The 21,421-nt window shown below is 30.2% G+C and overlaps 1 protein-coding gene across 1 annotated transcript in view; it reads right to left on the reverse strand.

The window, feature by feature from the left end:
* Window positions 1-21,421, reverse strand: part of LOC118202899 (glucose dehydrogenase [FAD, quinone]-like) — a 184,538-nt gene that overhangs the window by 64,898 nt on the left and 98,219 nt on the right. The window contains exon 2 of the mRNA XM_085815908.1: window positions 4,447-4,649. Coding sequence (XP_085672034.1) covers window positions 4,447-4,649 — 203 coding nt within the window. The remainder of the gene's footprint in view (window positions 1-4,446; window positions 4,650-21,421) is intronic.

Raw genomic sequence — 21,421 nt, forward strand, 5'->3', positions numbered from 1 at the left:
CAAATAAAATTCTAAGTCAGTCATATTTAGTTAGCCTTCCGCGTTTTCAGTGTTCTGCCTTTTTGTGACAAAAGCATCTAATGTCGTTTGCCTTTTTCTTTTGCGTTGTTCTCTTAAAAGTTCTTCATAAACGGATAGAGCATCTCTACACCACGCCTTACTTTTGAGCTCCTGTCAAAATTCGGATCATTTTCAATGAATTGATCCATTATTTCAGTTATGGTAGACAAACTCCTTTTTACAAACGCCATCGAAAGTTCTTTTTGCTCTTCTTCTGAATCACTGCTGTCAACATTTTTGTTTTCTTCTTGTTCAGTTAATTCCTTGAGCTCATCATTAGAAAGACTAGCCGCTGCTTCTTGAATTATTTCTTCGACATCTTCCACATTTATCCCTTCAAAATATGTCTGTACAATACCGCACCAAACAAGAAATACAAGTACACTCTTTCGGATATGTATTTGAAACCTATCGCTGCATAATACTATTTCGGGGAATCCCCGTATGCTGCGAGCGATTTCGTGGAATCCCCGGGTTGAAATAAAAGAGAGCTAAACCGAAACAGCGCTAAACGAAACAGCGTTAAGTTTTTACGTAAAACCGTAAAACAGCGTTAACGTAAAATAGCGTAAGTAACGTTAAAATCGTTAGTGTAATTTAGATTGAAAAAAAAATGTGACAGAAATTTCAAAAGTAGTATTAATGATTATAAAATAATTTAAGTCCAATAAATTACTATAGGATTTTTATTAAAAAATTCAGAAAAATTGATAATCTACTGTAATGTTAGCTATATATGTAAATTTTCTTCAGTAAAATTTCTAATTTACCCTATTATTTTGCAGTGGCAAAAACAATGCTATTTGTCTTCTATTAAATGTCAATCTCAATAAGTTTAACGTTTAGTCAGCAGAAATAAGCCGAAATTATAAGAAATTTTTATTCGAAATAATTTTAATGAAAATAAAAATTACTCTATAATTATTTACCCTTCATTCTTATTCTTCTTTATTCTGCATTCGATGATGTTTTTTAAGATATTAAAAAGAAATAGCAATAAAATTGTGGGATATTCACTCCAACAAGAGCACACACATTTATAAAGCATTCGAGATAGTTATGTACATGTAGAATAAAAAATGTACATTTACCATTAATAGTGAACTTATTTATGAAAACATAGATCAACAAATCCTAAGCCAGATCAGGAGAACACGAAAAATTAATCAACGTTCTTGAAAACATCGTATTAAAACTCAGTTGACATGAAAGTTTGCAATGAATTGTTCCCTCTTTAGCAAATGTTAAGAAATAACATTAGATAGTTTGAAATCATATTATGTCAAAGATTTAATTAACAAATCATATAAAATCTAAAGCGTTAAAAAGTAACTCTAAAGTGTGATATTTAATATTAGTGATCATTTTGCAGACTTTGAACACATAGTTAATACTACACTTGAAGCTGTATCTCCTAATTCAACATTAAAATTTATCTAGAATTTCATAACTGAAAATTAATGCATAGAATATACAAAACCTAGCAGACTTTATAATAATTCAGCATAAAACTTGTTGAAAAATCGGCAATTATAACTTTTTATTGCATACAATGTTATCCAGCGAGGCTAAGAGCGAGAACAATGGAGTAGTTATCCTCAAAATCAGAGAGATGCATTAAATTATTCTTTGCAGCTCATTGAAAAATTCCTTTATAGCAAAGAAAGAGATTGTTTAATAGTCACAGGACAATAACAGCAACTCGTGAATCGCGATATACCTACAAAATTTCAAATTACGAAGTATTCCGGACTCGAGAATTTTGATTTCAAAACGTACTCTAGTGGCATGCGGAAGAAATTTCGATCTTGATTAACTCATACACCCGCCAACTAGCTATTCATCTACAAAATTTCAAGTTCTTGGACCTTCTGAGCTGCGAGTTGTTTTGACAGAATTTGAATCAGAACTGACAATTATACGCGTGATATGCATACTAAAAGATTAGAAAAGTATCGAACTAGATGTTAAGAAAAACATTTAAAAAAAGATTTTCTACAATTTATGATGATGATCTGGAGCCTTTTGAAGAACTCTGAATTATCGGTTAAGAGCGCTAAGTAAAAAGCAGAGATTAGTAAATGTAAAAAATATGAATGCAAGATTAAACTCAATTTGACTTAAAAATTATTCTAATCTTCTAGATTGCTGGATGAATTATCGCCCTCTCTTTGCTTTTCAGTACCAGTACAGGAAATGAATACAATGATGTAAAACAAATAAAAACTTTATTTAAACTCGATAAGCCAAAGCAGATATTGAAAACTAAAATAATTAACAAAATTAAATTCCAATACTTGCAGATGGATACACAATGATTCAATTTATTTACAAATCAAGGTTTAAAATTAAAGCTTAGAAACTTGGTTTCGCTGTTACTCAATTATGTCTGAATTTTCAAGCAGAGACAAACTCACGTTGGATGGTTGGCAACAGCATTAAAGACAGACAGTTAACATAATACATTAAATAAGATGGCTGAAAATGTTTGTCTTTAGATTCTAGCTCCTACTAAAAACTGCATTCATAAACATACTTTCTTATGGAGCAGATAAAACAGTGGAAGTTCAGGACAGACTCAACACAAGAAATAATATGCTAATTCAAAGAAAGCTTATGACAGAGAGAAAAACACATTTGATTTTAGTGAAACAAGATTTACAGTGAATTGTTACAGTGATTTACAGTAAATAAACAAAACTTTTTACGTCTGCTGAAAACAATCGGACAATGGTTAGGTTGACTATGATGACTATGACTATGAGTTGTCAAATGTCAAATGCTTTAAAATCATTTACCGAAATACACTTTAATAAAGAGAAATGAGAAGAATTTCCACATGTCATATTCAAGTTTAATGTGTGATGTTCCATTTATGTTTCATTATAAGATTTATTTATTCATTCCATGATGCGTTTCCTTATTATATATAGGTTGATGTGTTGGATATTTTTGATAATTTGTGATTTTCATGTCTTTCTTAATCTTTAGAAAAATATTTTACAATGAAAATATAAAATATGAATTAATTTTTATATTTCTAATCCAAACTGAGTTGAAATTTGGAGACTTCTGGGCTTACATTTTTTGCCGTTTTGTAACAGCAAAAATGTAAATTAACTTTATGGCAACGTTTTCATTTGTGTAATTTGATTTTTAAAGCTATGATTCACTGAACTCTAAGTACAATTTTGATAAAAATCGGTTTTTAAAAGATTAAAAGCTTTACGATATATTGATTTATCGAAAAGCTTTTTACCTAACATCTCTTGTTTGACTTCTGAATTAGTAATATCTCTTTTTTTACGGGAGTGCTTGATATGAATTGACTAATATGGAATGTTACTGGAAAATGATATTTCTATATGGGAAAATAATATCTAATAATTTTAATCAAGTTTTATAATTTTATTACTAAATCCTTGACTTGCAAGAATATTTATATGCTTTTTAAAATTTTAATTAAACTTAATTAAAAGGGTCGGCTAAAATTTCCATTTTTGTGGCGGCTATTAAGCTGTACAGAGCAACAGACTAGTAATGTCCAAAATAAAGGCAGCGAGTTTGCAATAACTTCGGAACATTAAGCACAAAAATGGAGATAAAAATTAGATTCTAATTTTGAAGATTCACTGAAGAATATTTATTCAAAGATTAATGCTTTGGCGAGATAATAATAAAGTTTTATTTGTATTATAAATATTAGTTGTAGCGTAATTACTGCTCTAATTCTAAATTACATGTTTTAATTATTCTAATTTATTTTCTAGTTTTATGAGAAAAATTTTAGCAACATGCCACAGTGTTGCATAGGTACAGAGATGCTAACTGAGTTAATTTGAGAAAATTAGGCGATAAAATTTGCTTCACTGCAAAGTATCCTTAACTTAAGAAACTTTTTGGCTTCATTTTTGTTGTTACAAATGGCTTCATTTTTATTTTTATCTTAAATGCTACAAGTTATATAAAGAGATGTCAAGGATATAAGAATTAAACTAAATTTTATTGCTGTGAGTTACGGCTTTAGAATAGGACCTATTCTACCAATTTCATGCTTAGAGATAATAAACAGTACTGCAGCATTTTTATGTTTCATAATATTTACAAACATTTCATATAAAAAATTTGAGATTATTTATTTAATGGACAAATTTATCAAATTAATGGAAAAATGTCTCTTGGGGAAGAATACGCAAACTTATTTATTTATAAGAAGAAGAAATTATTACAGGCTTGAATATTATATGAAAGGACGGCCAGTTTAAGAAAGAATAAGCAACCAAAATCATTAGTAATATATTGATATTTTTATTCTGCCTAACATATGTTTTTGAAGAGTATCAGAAAAATTAACGCTACTAGCATCTTAATCAGAAAATCACTCACTCTATTAACAAGTCCGAAACAAGCTGCTTCCTGGGGTTCAGTTTGGTAGGCCCAGTCTATGGGAGTTTGCTGAAGCATGGCCGCTGCTAATGGAATATCTGTTACCAAATTCTCTTTACCACCAGCTTCGATGACTAGGACTTTGACACTCGGATCTTCAGAAAGTCGATTCGCCACCACAGCCCCGGCAGATCCAGCTCCGACTGAAACATACAAATACAAAATTAATATCTTTAGTGAAATTATATGCATACTGAAAGTGATTTATACGAGTATTTCTCAACATATTCAAATGCAATTTTGAAGTTAGTTTTGAATTTTTGAGTTTTACTTCAAGTTATTTTTGAATTAAGAACATTGCAAATTCGTGAGTACATTTAAATAATAGAAATACGTATAGATACAAAATGGAAAAATGAATTCGTTTGTATACGTTTATATAAACTCTTTTAACTATTTCCTTAGTCATCTTTTTCTCATTGTTCTTACTTCTCCAATTTTTATAATAATTTTCTTAATTTTTTGAATTCTGTTATTCAATTTTTCGATAAAATATAGTTTCCAAAAAATTTCATATTTTATAGTTGACAACATCCGAATATATATAGCAAAGAAAATTATGCCACGTACATGATCATTAGGATGGAGAGAAAAAATAAAAATTATATAATTTAAACGCCTTAGCCCTCAAAAGTTGTGTACTGACTAATGTATCACTCGATAAGTTTTTTCATAATTTTTCTATTTCATCTTCATTCAGCCCAAGAGCCTTGAAAGTTTGCAATTTTTACTTTAAATTTTCATATTATAGTAAAATATTCCATTAGATTATTTTTTAGTGTTGCTGTAGATGTGCGTGAAAAAGAAGGCAATGCATTATGCGAAGTACTTTAAGCAACCTCTTTTAAAATTAAAAAAACAGTAAAATATTTCTGTTTGAGTTGAAAGAAATTACTATTCACTTAAAAATGAATGATAATATTTTACTTTTTGCAACATGACTTAAATTTCATTATAAAATTGAGGCCGGTTTACAGGTATCGAGTTGGCTGTCTACCGATAGATTGCATCAGCAGGTGCAGTAATATGCATTATCAAGTTTGTTGACTTTTCTGAAAGATGATAAAATTGATGCATCCTAGGTTGTAGCTGTTGAGTGCGATGGAAACGCAGTTGACTACAGTAAATTCAAGAGATGTCATTTGTTTACTAGAGAAAGAGTTTGGAAGTTATTTGCAGTGGGAGATATGACAGCTTCATTTTAACGCTCTACCTTTATGTCCGAATATGAAATAATCTCGACGGATGGACAGCCGGTCTCGTGAATTTTAGAGACATCATTTGTGAGCACTCCCACATCAGTTGATTTTCAAGCATTTAAGAGATATTTGACAGGCATGAGAAAGAATCACTTTGTAAATTTCAGTAGAGATTAGAAATATTTGTAGGATATAAGCCGATCTGTTTCTTCAGCTAAATGCATAACCGACACAATGTCCTGGAAAACTGATGCAAGATAGCTGACTATAGCCAACATATTTCTTTGAATTTACATATTGATCTATCTGAAAGTTTGAAGGCGATGGCTACTTTTATCATGAAAGTATATGCTCCAATATAACTAGTTTCACATTAAATACAATCCAACCATTAAGTATGTTTCCATCAACATATGGCAAACCCTTTTTTCTCTCTGTACCTCAGTGATAACCTGAGGGTCATCGTGGATGGTTCAACCTGAGGGTCAAGCGAATGGTTACACTACGTATCCGGAGAATCTGCTGGTAGCTTAAGCCTGCAGACGAACAGAAACATATTTGAGAGTTAGGTCTGCGACGAAGTCTTTCTGCTAGGTCTCGGTCAAAGGGCCTTGAAGACCTCCTTGCCAGTAGTACGAAAATTCAAGATTCTAGTAATTAACATTAATCCACAATATTATATTAGTCTCATCAGTTGGCAGGATTGTGAAGTTACACAGTCACTTCTTACATCCAATCTATCCGGCGAAAATTTGAAGCAGTGTATGAAGGAAAGCTCTGTACTTCCTCCATACACTTTCTGCCTCTCATTCCATATTCAAGCAGTTGAGAGGTGAGTTAAATTTGCGGAGCTTTTCAGACAAGTACGCGGGGTTAGAGACAGAGATGGAGTAATCAGAGCAAAAAATCAGAGAAAAAAATTCTGGACAGGTCCATAATGTCATCTTTCGAAATTAATTCAAAATTCAAGGTTACGAAGTAAGGACTAAAGACAAAGTGCCCAAAGGTAGTTTTAGAAACAAAAAGTTACATTTATTCAAAATTCTCAGCTGTACCATACTATTGCAAAATTTAAAGGCTGCTGATGATGTGGAAAAATTAAAAAAAAATACGAAATATATGTTACTTAAAACACATCTTTCACAATTGAGGGGTAATGCGTTTTCATCAGAAACTTTAAAAAAATTTCATGGTTTGTCGTTCCTTTCATCTTACCGAATGTGTAATTCAAACAACTCACCAGCAATACTCGTTTGTGCAATTTATTGAAAATAAAATATGGAAGTGATTTATTATGGTAAAGGTTCTACAAATTGAATTTCTGCATTTTGAGAGTTAGAAATTTTTAAAAATACTACAAATAATCAGATTATGCATGTTATTCATAAAAGTGGCTAAAAACTTTACGTCCTTACATATTGATCAAATACGCGAACTTCCATCTTTACAGTTACTTTAAATGAGACGAAACGTATTACAAAAACAGTTTTAACTCTAAATAGATAAAGTTCCGTTAAAAAAATCTGATGTTATAATAATTACAGTGAAAAAAACATCAATTCAATCTTTAAGATATTCTTTATGTTTAAATGAATCAAAAATGTTTGCTTTACATACAGAGTTCCCTGAGGAATAATTAATAAATATCTTTCCCATAAATAGAAATGCTTGTTCTTAATTTAAGAACGGATACTGCTTCACTTTAGACGAAATTATTAATCAACAAAGGTGTTTTTTCCTTATAATTATTTATTCGTACTTTTGTTCATAGTATTCAAAAATGTATTTAGCTTAATTGGAATAAAACATAGAGGAAGAACGCAAATTTTGAAAGACTTCAGTATCAATTATTTCTAAGTTCGATAACATTCTTTTAAAACAACGTTATTTACATAAAATGAAAAGAATTTCCTGTTTTATAAAAGCTTGTTTAACAACTCACGAACATTTTTGTATTATTTATTTATTAATGTTATTAACAGATTTTTTTTTGTATGAAGGCAACGTATTTATATCGTAACGAATGAGATGAAAGCTGGGCTTATTTCGTTACTTAAATCATACTCATTTCTTTCATAGCTGACAGCAGAAGATGGAATGAAATTCATTTAGGGAAAAATTGGATATATTTTTTCGCCTTTCATATATAAAATCTTACATTATTAAAATGTTTTAATAACTATCCATACTTAAAATGAATATAATGTTTTAATAATTACGCATAACTTAAAAATAAATCTAAATATCAGAAATATGAAAAAAATCTTCCACGGATGATACTGAGAATAATTTATAATTTCGTCTTCAGCTGAGAGTATAAATTTTTCCTCTGTCAACTGAAACAGAAAGCCTTCAGAGCTGCAGTAATATACATTTTTATGTAAATAAGCTAATTTTTGTTCTTCTTCGGAATTAAGGTCAATCAAATATTTCGACGTTAAATAAAAAGTAAGAAATGAGACTTATTTGTTTTGATAGTGTTTTTTTTATGCAGCCTATAATATTTTCTGTCAAATTTTCGCTTCGGTACCTGAAGGATTGATAATAATTTTATAAGTCATTCAACTGTTATTCTATATATTTTTATTATTCCCTAACGTGATTTCTGAAGGATTAATTAACTTTATTAACGAAAATTTCTATCTATGCAAAAACTCGGCATATTATATAGCACGGCTTTTAAACTGATTTTCATGGCCCAATGGAATTCATTGGAACATTTTAGAAATTCTGCACCAAATTTGGTACAAAAGTTTATACTTTTATACTTTAAATTAACGCTGAGATTATGATAATTTTTATTAATATGATTATTATGATTAATAAAAATTATCATAATCTCAGCGCTGAGATTATGATATACGCTGAGATATAATAATTTTTAATTTAAGTACTTAAATTTTGACACAGAAATGTTATTGTTTTATATATGAAAATGTTTAAAACAGAATTTTTTTTTGTATATGCAAATGATTAAAAAGAACTCCCGTGCATTTTTCTATACTAAGCTTCTAAAGATAGCATTTAATGTAGGGTTTCAAAAGAGTTTAAAACTGAAGATTGAGTAATGCCAGTAAAATGAGAAATAAAGACGGTGAACCAGTACTATCTTATTAAATGAAACATTGAAACCAATACCAGACAGTAATAAAAGAACAAAAATAAATGTGGAAGAGTAGTAAAAGGAGTAAACTTTCTAACATTTTTATTATTTAAAAGCACTTCCCTTTTTCACACATTCTCATGCATCAGTGAATACCAAATGCTTTCAGTGTTTCTAATGGAAAACTAGTAATGTCTTTTCAACTGCTATTCAGAGTACTGCTAAAATGACTAGCAATAATAATAATCCTCAATACGTAAGCATCTCGACCTAAATTCCACAAATACGTAACATCTCACTTTCTTCATTGGGTAGATACTGATGTGTGAGTTTAGAGCACATGTTTGGAAGTTATCCATATCAAAGCCCAGATTAATACAACAGAAAAATAATTCATGGTTTCGGTAAAGGATTAAGTGAACTATTGAAAAAAAAAACTGATAACAGTTGATAGGACAATTAATTTGCATCGTCAACCAGGCCTGAAAATTTTAATTATTCATAAAGACCGCCTATGGATAATAATGCATACTAATTTAAAATTTAAATCTGCGTGCCCTCCTCTCTTGAAATGAAACGAGTATTTTTCTTCCTATGGAATTAACTTCCGTCTAAGGTTAATATTTGCTTAATTTAATTTATTTATAGCCTTATGCCGATTTCTCATAAAGCTCAAAAAGCAGTTAATTAAGGTTATTTTCAAAAAGAATTCCTACATAAATGAAGCTAAGATTTAAATCATTGTTCATTATAAATATTTAAATTCAGATAAAATTAACAAATGCACACTGTCTTGCGTAACAAGGGAATACTTTTTGTCTACCTATCCGTATTCTCGTACATTCAAGTACTATTTTAGCAACACGAAATTACTTTCTATCAATAAAAGCGGAAAACGGAGATATAATAATTATAGATTGACTTCAGAAAAAAATTCACTAATTGGTAAGAAAACAGTAACAAACATGTATATAAAGATACTTCTCTTAGTTAGATCTCGTAAATCCATCTATAATTTTAAGCTTTTTTTTATTTTTGTTTACTATTTCATTACAGTCCATCTAGGAAAAAAATATCGGCTATTGTAAAAGAAAGGATTTCTGTAAAGATTTCTTTTTCCTTTCTTTTTTTTCGGGCTTGGCATTTCCTCATTCCTGAATACGAGTAATTAGCTCACTAGCTCTCACCACTTATTCGTATTTCACTAGTGAATGATCACTGTTTCACTAATGATTAACACTTTTTTTATTAATAATCGCTGTGCTTTCTCTAAATAATTCCATTTCGCAGCCCATTCTAACTAACTTCGAGATTGTCATTCGAGAGTACTAAATACCAAATAACTATTTCAAATCTGTAATTTAATTATTTTTAGGTTATATTTTTGGAAAGATAATATTTGAAAGAAATAATAAATGTCACAAAACGTCTACTTAAAATAAATAAATGACATGTATACTGCGATTCTTTGAAATAAATCACTTTGAATGCCAAATACGTTCAAATAGTAATTGAAATAAATGAATTACATAAAATACTAAACAAAATAAATTTAAATAATTTTAATTATATTTCTAATTCACAAAACTGATTGAAATGAAGATAATAGTGAACTTCTTTCAAAGGATGAAGTACTTATATATTTTACAAATAATATTGTAATCATTCACTTTCGCAATATACAAGAAAGCTAATTAATGATTGAGTCCATAAAGGGATATATTCTCACATGGAAATAAATAATTCAACAGAAAGGAATTTTAATTTATTACATCAGTTTTACATACTCATATATTTTGCATTTTAATGCATATTTTATTTTTTATAGAAGGAGAATAAAGAACCTTAATTTCCCCAAAGAAAGGAACATTAGAATTCATTTGAGGACCCTTACATTAGGTAAACAATCTCTGACCATTTCTACAGTATAGTCTTTTATTCAATTTCATATACTCAGTTTTAAATTTTACGTGACTCAGTTTATCGAGATATGAAAGTTGAAAAATTTCTCGGATAATTAAGTTCACGGATCTCATTGTGTATCTGTTTGAAAAGTAAATATTTATCTTTAAATTTAATCAGATAACAATATAGCAATATTTCCCTGTTCAGTGTCTGTGATGATGTAATGAAGTCGAGATAACTAAATATTAAAGATTCAGTTTAAAATTATTTATAAAATATCAGAATATTTGAACAACTAAAAAGGTTTCTCAATTAAAACTTTTCAAATTAAAACTTTTATTAAATAGTAAGAGTTTTAAAACTCTATTTTTTAAACAATAGACTATTTTAAAATGAAGCGTATCACTTGTTTTAAAGTATTACCCGTAAATTTCAATTTGAAGATCATTCTGAATACAAAAAAGAAAGATAATGTAAATAGAAGAGCAGAGATTGAGAAAAGTTGACCTGTTATGATTAATCTAACAGTTCAATTAATACTTTAAGTTGACCTGTTATGATTAATCTAGCCAAAGTTACTAATCTCGAAATTGTCTTGAAGGTTACAGAAAACTCCTGACAAAATCTCCAGTCTGATGCACTTAATCATATTGCGTCAAAGATTACCTTCTTTCACGACGAAAAGGAGGCAAACCTTGTTCTTTTTTTAACTATAAAAGAACGAATGACCTTCATAGAGTTACGTCTCACAGAAATAAATTAAATAGTTTTTATTCTTATTTTTTTATATTGAAGCTTTTTAAAACGTTTCTTTCTTCGTTTTAGTCAATCAAGTTAAATCCATCTTAGAATCTTAAAAATTGCTTATTGTATTTGTTTTTGGATTTAGTTTATTCAACAAAATATACTGTGTCTATTATTACTGAAAGAAGGAACTTTCGTGAGGTATTTTTAAAATCATATTGTTTCTTTAAGAACGATTGCTGAAAAGGAGCGCACATTGCATTTTAGGAAAATTAGTTAGGACTTACAAAACTTTATCATCTAGGCTTTTTAATAATAATTTTCTGTTAGCCGTAATATCTAATTGTATCATTCATTTGAAGTACTTATAAAAAAATTAATTTGAAGATAGTCATATATTTGCTCTTCGTAGTTTTAATTGCTATAGAACGGTAAGATGCATTGTATCGTAGAGGAAACTCGTATCTTTCGTAGATTAAATGTTCAATCTGAATATGATCTCAAAATAGCAAATCTAAGTCCATAATTATTAGACTTTCGATAGTTACGCTATTCATATGAAACACTGCCCATCAGCGGCCAAGCTACACAGTCGCTACTCTAAACACTGGTAGTTCGATCCGGGTTCGAATCCCGGCAAACGGACTGAGTGTATGTGCGTTTTCGTGGTTTTTTCCCCATGTGTAATGTGTATATGAGTCAGTTTCCCTTAAAATGTCCTGCACGAAGGCATCCTTCCTCTTATGCAAATAGTCCTCGAGTGCTTTGCCGTAATCAGGAAAACCAGTCACATAAAGTATTTTTTATAATTTGCTGAAATACTAAGTTTGAATTGTTGATTAGATTATATGATCGGTTTGTAAGATAAACATGGAATATTATTATTCTGCTTTAAAGAACAGAAAATGTAAAGATAAACTATTGCATCAAAAGCCGAAATGAGAAATAACATTCTTGTTACGAATTTTGTACTTAGATAGGTAATTTTAGTAGAATTATAAGTAAAATTGTTGTATTTCTTTTGTAACATGAAAAATATAAAGAAAAACTATGCCGGAAAAATAAGAATATAGGGACAAGTGCATTTAACGTTGAGTACATGGATATTTCGATAATATGGCGAGATATACCAAACTGACAACGGTTTTGGCAATTTGAAAAAATTTGGCGACTCGCCAAATTTGGCGAGAAATCGCTAAAAGTCTCCGAATTTGGAGACTATTTAGTAACATTTTGGTCTAGCCCCTATGCATTGAAATTGAATAAATATAATTGACCGCTATGTTAGCTGTAACGTAATTCCACCCTCGTATTGCTTTCCAGTAATTTCGAGAAGCAAAAAGTACTAGAAATATTTCGGAGGCTGGTTGAAAACTATTTAAGGCCGAAGAGAGAGCATCTTCTCGCATTTGCTTAGTTATTGTTGTTGCGAATTGTTAGTTTCACTTGAACTGACATATCCGAGTTAGCTTTCTCTTTAAATGCGCTTTACATTACGTTGTGTTTAACGTTTTTTGTTGTTTGATGCGTAACAACTGATTGTACTCTGTGATACTCTGAACTCCTCTACGAGTATTTCTGCTGAAAATTCCAAAACTTTGAAGTGTTTATTTTGATAAATAAATTCTTTTAACCTATCATCGGCCTTTTGTGCATTCAATCTATTACGAACCCGTACGCACGCAACATTATGATGCTTCAAGAGTAGAGGGAACAACAATATATCATTTCAGGCATGAAGTGAAGAGCAATGCTATTACTGTATCTTGTAACGTAAAAATTATTTAGTTTACCTAACAGTTTCCTTTTATTAATTAGTTGCTTGTTTCCTTTTGTTTTTTAGTTAAGTTAAATTTAGTGTTTCGGTAAAATACTCAGGAATTGTTTGCATACTGTAACTTACTAAATGTCTCTAAATAATCTGAAGTATTCAAAACTTTTTTTAATATGGAGACATTCTTTTTGAAGTTTGAAGTATTTCGACCATTCTTGCTTCATAATAAAGAGTTTTTTTCTTTCAGTACCACTTGTGTAAATGAATGAGAGGCTGAAACGAATCTATTAAAGTTGCTAACTATATATAATTACTTCTGTTCCAAAAGTTTGTGGGGAATTGTGTTCACTTCTCATGTGTGACACTTCACATGTGTGAAATTAGCAACAAGTGAATTTGGCAGTCAACATATTTTCTATATATAGAAGAAATTTATGAGATTACATCCTCCAGATTAGCGTAGTTCTTGTTGTAGAGGAAAGGGATATAGCAGCTTTCGAAAATTGATGTAAAAGTTTTATTCTAGGGAAAAAACAATTAAGCATAGAAAATTTTACTTCTTTGATCAGATTTATGTAAGAGTTTTATTCTAGAGAAAAAACAATTAAGCATAGAAAATTGTACTTCTTTGATCAGAAACAATACTAGTTATAGCACAAACACATTATTTGCCAGAAGTTTCAACTTTTGATCCTGTTATTCTGAAGATAAAATTATCTTAACAAGATTAGCTACGGGGTCATATTTTTCGAACATTTTTAGCTAACAGAATAACGCAAGGATCAGATTATGATGAATAATAAAAGAGTAATTTTCCCAATGCTTCCAAGAATATCTAGATTTAATTGCATTAGAGTTTTAGAGTAAAACAATGCACACTACAACTGTTGATAAGGGACTCTCTAAGAGAAACTGGCCCATATTTACATTACACATAAAAATCACGAAAAGTGAATAAGATCCCATAGAGCAAAAGGCATTTCCTATTATCCTGTAATTGTACGGTTTGTTCAACTCAAAAATTCAAAAGCGAAATGTTTTCGTCATTCACTCACAAAATAAGCTTTTAATGTAATGAACTACATATTAGTACTAAATACGAATTCAATTACAATTACAATTTTTAACTGTAACTTAATTCGTATTTGGTGTTAATACACATTTAAAAAGAACTTTACTTTATTGTTATCTGTTTATAGGAAAAACAGATAGAAAAAGTGCATTCTGACTGAAAAAATTCTGCATAATTTTTTAGCATGTTCCCATTTGTGAAACCACAATTAGTTTACTCGTACTGTCTCACTAAAAATTTCATTTATGTTACACATCGACAAATCGAATATGAAGAATGTCCTTAAATAATTAAAAACCCATTATTTGGAATTTTGAGCGTGTGCAGTTTTTAAGTTCTAGAAATTTTAAAGCAATTAATACTGCTTCCAAAGTCTTGGAATGAATAACAATGATTATCCATATTTTCCTTAATAAAAATTATTTAAAAATAATTGCTATAATGCAATAGTTGAAATACACGAGTAACCATGTAAATCTAAAAAATAAGCAAATTAAATAATTTTATACATATTTTCAACCGTAAGCACTGACAGATAGACGTCTAGTAGTTATTTGTAAAACAAAAAGTTATAAGGTTATTTTTCCCTCCTTCCAGCATGCCTCAGTTTTGTAACGGTAGCATATGCGGCGCGTATTCGTATTAGGGAGGTCCAGGTTCGAGTCCCGGTAAGGGCATTGAACATTTTTCATGTCTTCTTCTTGCAAATAACCTAATGACTCTAAAAAGTGATTTTAGAAATATAATTGAATTATAAAAATAACGTATTGAAAAATGACTGGAAAATATGACCTTGATGTCAAAATCGTAGCTACATTTTTATACAGGGCTTACAACTAAAGCAATTTTTTTTTGCAAATTGTTTTATTTTTGAAGAATAAAATGCACCGAGTTAATTTTACCCGCCAAAGAATCTAGTTAGGTTCATTTATAAAATTTATGTTAAATGAATGCCTTTTGTAATTTTTGCATCATAAATCATTTATTTTAATCCCAACTTGAATAGAACTACATTTTTATAAGATTATTCTTGACCTTAGTAACAATAGATTATTTTTATTATATATTGCGGTTAAATGTTTTTAGACTTTCACAATGTTATTTCTGCAGAGGAAACACAGAAGATTTTTAAAAATAACAACCTAATTATAAATTTTGAAAAACTACCTGGTAATAACAATATAACATATATTAGATTTATGAACATTCAGTACTAGTGAATTCATTAGTGAAAGAGTATACGTAAGCTAGATGTGACTGTCTTCAAACGTTAACATGCAAGCGTTTATGATCTGTCCTTTTTCTAGATGGTAATAGAATAGGAAATAATAAAAGAAATAGTAAACACTCTAACGATAACTGAATTAGCAGGGTAAACGGTTAAGCAATCTACACCTACGATCCCCAAGACATTTGCCACGACAGGAAAATCTGAAACTAGTTCAGTTCATACTACATCGTTCGCTTTAAATAGGTTAATGGAAATGCCATTCATGTCTTTCACGTTCTGTAGTTGTCACGATGGCAATGAAGGAATAATCATTATTTTTAAGTTTGAATGGCGAATTCATGATAAATGACATTATAATTTCAGCGTCTTCGTGTACTTGTTTGAGCAATCGTAGCAAAATGTTTGAACTGTCACTTCGACAGCGTCAATATTATATTTTTGAACTCCTTTAAGCCAAAGGTCCGGTTTAAAAACGTATGATCGAAAAGACTGGATGATGAAGCTCCAAAATATCAAACAACTGTGATGAGACAATTATATCATAAAATGAATCTTTTAAGAATAGAGCATAAACTATCATATTAGTTTTACAAGCACAAACAATGCTTACAACAATGAGATTACAAAACTTAAAGGTTATTGTGGTCTCTGGATCAGTGGATTTAATCTATTTCAGAACTAAATAAATAATAAGAAAAAAGTGTATGTATTTATGAAAGTAAACAGCACAAGGTAAAGAAAACTCTGCAGAAGCATAATGTGCGAAATATACAGATATAGTTTTTTAATTTTCAGTTTCAGTAAATGCATTATATTATGAAAAATGGAAAATAACTAAAGCAGTTTTGCAGTCATCAAATTAAATATGTACAGCATAAATTACTAAAGCTATTTTATTTTAGACAGCTATTATTTTAGCTATTTATATGAGCCAGCATGATGAAGTTTAACATTTTATTTCAGAACTGACTTAAATCTACACTGAGAGAGTTAGATAGAAAATATAAATTTCAATTTGAAAATTTATCAATCAAGTTATTATGATAAATCACCTGCCAATATAGAGAGAAGGAAAGGAAACAATAACTGGAAATAAAATTATAAGTTTTCAATTTTTACACAAATTTTGCGACGAAAAAAGTCATAAATAACTTTTTCCCCTTTTTTAATAATTGTTCAAATAATTTCTATCATAATACAGATAAAATAAATGTGGTACGAAAATGATCCAACACTTAAATAAAGATTGATAATTATTTGATTCATCTAATTTCATAAATTTTGAAGTACCATTAAATGACGTTTGAAATAATGCGGTTTTAAACTGAGTATCTCAGTCCGTAAAGATTATTTCAATAACACAGTCTTCTTCCTCTCTGGTTAGTGTGTTTGAAGACGAGCTCTTAAACTTTGAAACATCAGCATAAACTTAGAAAAAAAAAACTTATTTGCTTTGAATTTGGAAATTATGTTTAATTTTTAGCTTATATATATTTACTTCCGTAAACTATATTGTGGTGTTTAATCCATATAAATTTAAAATTTTTATAAAAATTTAACAAGTTGATATAATGGATTATGGTTTGCATAAAAATACATCAAAGTTTCCTTTACCGGAGGCATGAGTAAATATTTTTTTCCCCACTGGTGGCCCTAACAGTTTATAGGCATTGGCCACGATTAAAGCCGGGAGCGATGGTCGCTTTATTATGGAGACACCCGAAAGGTGGGCCACCATTGCCTCCTATTAAAAAACTGACAAATTACATCCATCCCTTCTTCGAGACTCGAATCCGGGCTTTTCCGTACGGCAATCAGAGACACTAACCACAGTCCCGTCTAAGCGATTAGCATGAGTAAATATTTAGTTCGGTGTTTCACGACAGAAGACTCTGTATCATATTAGCATTAATGATCGTAGTCATTATATGCAAGAAAACTCGTTATGTATATAGACTCAGCTATTTAGGATGACAAGACTCCCAACAGAAAAAAAACCTCCTTATTCAGTATCGTTAGTCGTACTATTAGTTTGATATAATTGTTAATTTAGATATGGTGCAGTGCTCCTGCTTGGTGAAAGTCTTTCCTAATTTTAAGAAAGCTGAGGACCTATGAAAAAGCTATATCAGGAAAGGGTAATAAAATAAGTGAGTAAAGCAATAAATAACTAATAATTTAAAAATTAAAATAAATGTAGAAAGATAAATAAAAACTAATAAATTAAGTTAAAGAAATGACCTATACTTGAATAATCAATTTAAACGGAAATTTTAGGTTATATGGATAAGGCAAAACACACAAGGACTAAGTACCTAAAGGAAACAACGCCTTTGTGTAAGACTCTGTAAGGGTCTCTTATTCACGTTACGCATGAGAAAATTATGAAAAACATCCATTCAGTCCATTTGCATGAGTCCAGACCGGGGTCGAGCTACTATTAGTCAGTGAACGTAACCACTTGGCCTCTGGTGGAACTATTACTCTAAATTAGCAAACTTCATCCTCCTTGGGGATCCAGCTGGAATTACCGTTTCAACGAAAATTCGAAAAGTATTGAAGCGAAGTTCCGATGGGCTTTAAACCGAAGCTGATATTATGCTTCTTGTCGATAAGAAAATTTGCTTTCTTATGATTCATTTATGAGCAAACTCCCTTTTATACTCATTTGTTTAATTTTTAGGAACTTTTGAAGTAGCTAATTTTTGGCTCATTCTGGTTTTAATGTATTACTTTTTGACATTTAAATAATTTTGTAAGTAGGTATTGCTTCAAATTTTTACAGGCAGCACTACTCGATGTGCTCCCAAAAAAAGTTAATCCAAATTCTCTATGGTCTTATTCCAGTTACATATCACATAATTTTTATGTAAATTTCCCGTCCATTAATGTAGCAGAGAATTGTAGCGGAGAGAGATCCGTGATGGTGATGAAAGACAAGAAGAAACCTTTGTGTCTGCTAAGTCGTAACCTATTTCCGTTATGAGCGTAAGAGATCGTGGTGATAATTCGATTTCATTTCCATCATTATGGATGGAGATTGCAGTAATAGCATAAATTAAGCAATTATTTGTTACGTAATGATGTCTTGTTACATGTCTAATCATGGATACAGAAGAAGAGCAGTTACACGTTTTATACCTGAAAGAAGAGTCTTTTTCTTCAAAAATTTTCTTGAAACGAGTTACATCAGCCTATTTATTCCTATAGATCAACAAACTCTCTTACGGTGCACGTAAATTTAAATGAAGCATAAAAACACTCAGCGGATTTTCATTTTCATTAAAGGATCATTACAATTGCATAAAAAAAGAAAATAGTAATTTATAACTATGTACCCATTATTCTCTGATGCATTTCATGAAATAAAAGTTACCGAAAAATTTTAAACTTTTAATTTATCAGGTAGTTTACAGAAATAATGAAGAAGCTTTCAATGTACTCGTATTCTAAATGTATTTCCTTAGGTTTACGGATAACAGAGGGTATGAAATGCAGCTTATAGCTGTCCATATAAAGCTCATAATTCAAAAAATAATGAATCGATCAGAATGGTTTAAATGTTAAAAATGCTGAGAAATACCTGTAATTTCCATCTTTGTTTAATACATATGTTAGACACCCCCGCTTTAGCTTTCAAATTATTTCGAAAACATATATAGCTTTAAAACAACATATTTTTACAATCTTGGGACATTTCTAATTTTTAATCTTGGGAAGTTTAAAATAGCGTTAGCCCGAATGGGGTATTAGTCTCGAGACGTGATCTGTCGACGTCTGACGTTTGTAAATCTCTAAATCACTTTTCAAATTGTTGCCGCGAAATATTATCGCCGTGTATTACTTTTAAAGAAATTAAATAATGAGGAATCTACATGAATGTATGTATGTTTTTAACACTGTGAAAAAACGACGTTACGAAAACGAGTATAACTAGTTCCATCAAATTTTAAATAATGTAATTCTCCACTCGAACATGTACACTTGGAAGGATTTCAAATTTTATATTTCAGAGTTTGTCAAACGTTAATGAATTTTTAACAAACTCAACCATTTGAAAGCGAGAAATGGCAACACTGTACGGATAAAAACATTGTTATCTCCAAGGCACCAAGACTGTTTATCGAAAATTCTAAAGGTATGCCGTTTTTATCAGGGCTGTGTGTTTTTATCAGGGACAAAGACCGACTCGGACTCTGATTCCGACTCCTGGAATTTTAAAGACTCTGATTCCGATTCGACTCCGACTCCCTCATATATGTGAACATATACACATAGGTTACAGCTTATTGTTTTAATATAAAAGAAGTAATAGATGCTACAGAAAAGAAAACTGATGACATAGCAAATTATTTACATTAATTAGCATTTATTATGAAATGGAAAAACTGGCATTAGTTATTTCTATGAAACAGTATAGCTTCGGCAAGACCTTCTTTGTTGGAGGACCATAGATCCGATTTGATAAATTTCAAAGTTGAGAAGAGTCTACACTAGCTTGAGTAAGAGAAAGAGCTGTTACTGTTAGGGCTACTTCTTTTAACTTTTCAGGATAGATTTTTTATCAGTTCTAAAAGAGGTGCCTTGCAAGCGCAATCATATTTCTCTATTTCTTCAAAGGCCGTGTAGACATCTTGCTTGTATCTTTTCATTTTTATATCTAAAGGCTCTTGGTTCTTTCTTTTCATTCGCTTTGCCTTAGTCTTTAATATTATCCAAAAATATTTCTCAAATCTAATTCATCTTTGGAAGAGGAGTTAGAGATTCAATTTCAATGTTTGAAGTTTGACTGTCCTGATTCTGATTCTCCAATTGTTCTGAGAATTATTCATTCTTAATAAAAGTTCATAGATGGCTTTCTTTGCCTTTTTAATTTGTTCCTCATCGTTCGGCGAAGAAAAGAAAATTCGGCGTTTCGGATCTACATATATTGAACCCAGCAAGATCTCGTTGTCTAGCAAACTAGTTTCTCTTTTCTTCATTGAAGAAATGATTCCTTCGGCAATAAACCCTCCTTTCAGAAACTACAAACATTACATTCGTCCATTTTTCCTTCCTGCCAATTCTTCAGATTGCAGCTTTTTTGTGGCTATATACGGTGTAGAAAGAAGAGTTTCCAATTCTGCAACATCATTCCAAACAACCTCTTTATCATCAAATATGTACTTCCTTATCGCATTGCTTGATCAATAATTGCTCCTTTCCCTGCTCGCTTCCCAAGAATAAAATCAATTTTGGTAGTCCTTGCTGCTATTGCTGCTTACCTAAATTTACCAGTGAGATTTGTAACTAAATGAATCAGGTTAATCACTAATGGTAAATATCACACCCATCCTCTTCCCTTATATTTATTTATTAATATGTCAATAAAATAGAAAATAACTATTTATTAATGTACATAGTCCATAAATAAAAATAATAACTCAGCTTGTCATTAACTGTTTTTCAATTTATTTAAATTAATTTCAAATTCAATCTGTCCGACAAAAAATGGAGTCGGACTCGACCTGTTTTTAGCGACTCCAGCTCCGAATCCTTTTACCCCAAAATCTGCCCGACTCCGATTCCGGCTCCATAGTCCTGGTTTTTATGTATTTTGTGATTTTGATTTTGAACTGAATTTTATGTGGCTCTAAGTGCGATGAATGTGATATTTAATTAATAAATACGTTACTAACAAAACGTCACTAATAAAAAGACAAAAAAGAAGTTTTGCAGGCCATCTTAGTAAGAAAGATGTATATTTTTATGATAAACTGAGAAAAGACTGAAGAAAGTAGGAAAATGTATGCCAACACATAACACTTCATTGGAAATTCTAAACTTGTGTTGTTGTTAAATTGTTTGTAATTTTGCTGTCGAAGTGTATATGGCATAAGTGCAAAGA

Source organism: Stegodyphus dumicola, chromosome 1 (assembly GCF_044657685.1).
Source record: "Stegodyphus dumicola isolate Sdum_Otavi_A_Nest chromosome 1, ASM4465768v1".
Classification (NCBI taxonomy): domain Eukaryota; kingdom Metazoa; phylum Arthropoda; class Arachnida; order Araneae; family Eresidae; genus Stegodyphus; species Stegodyphus dumicola.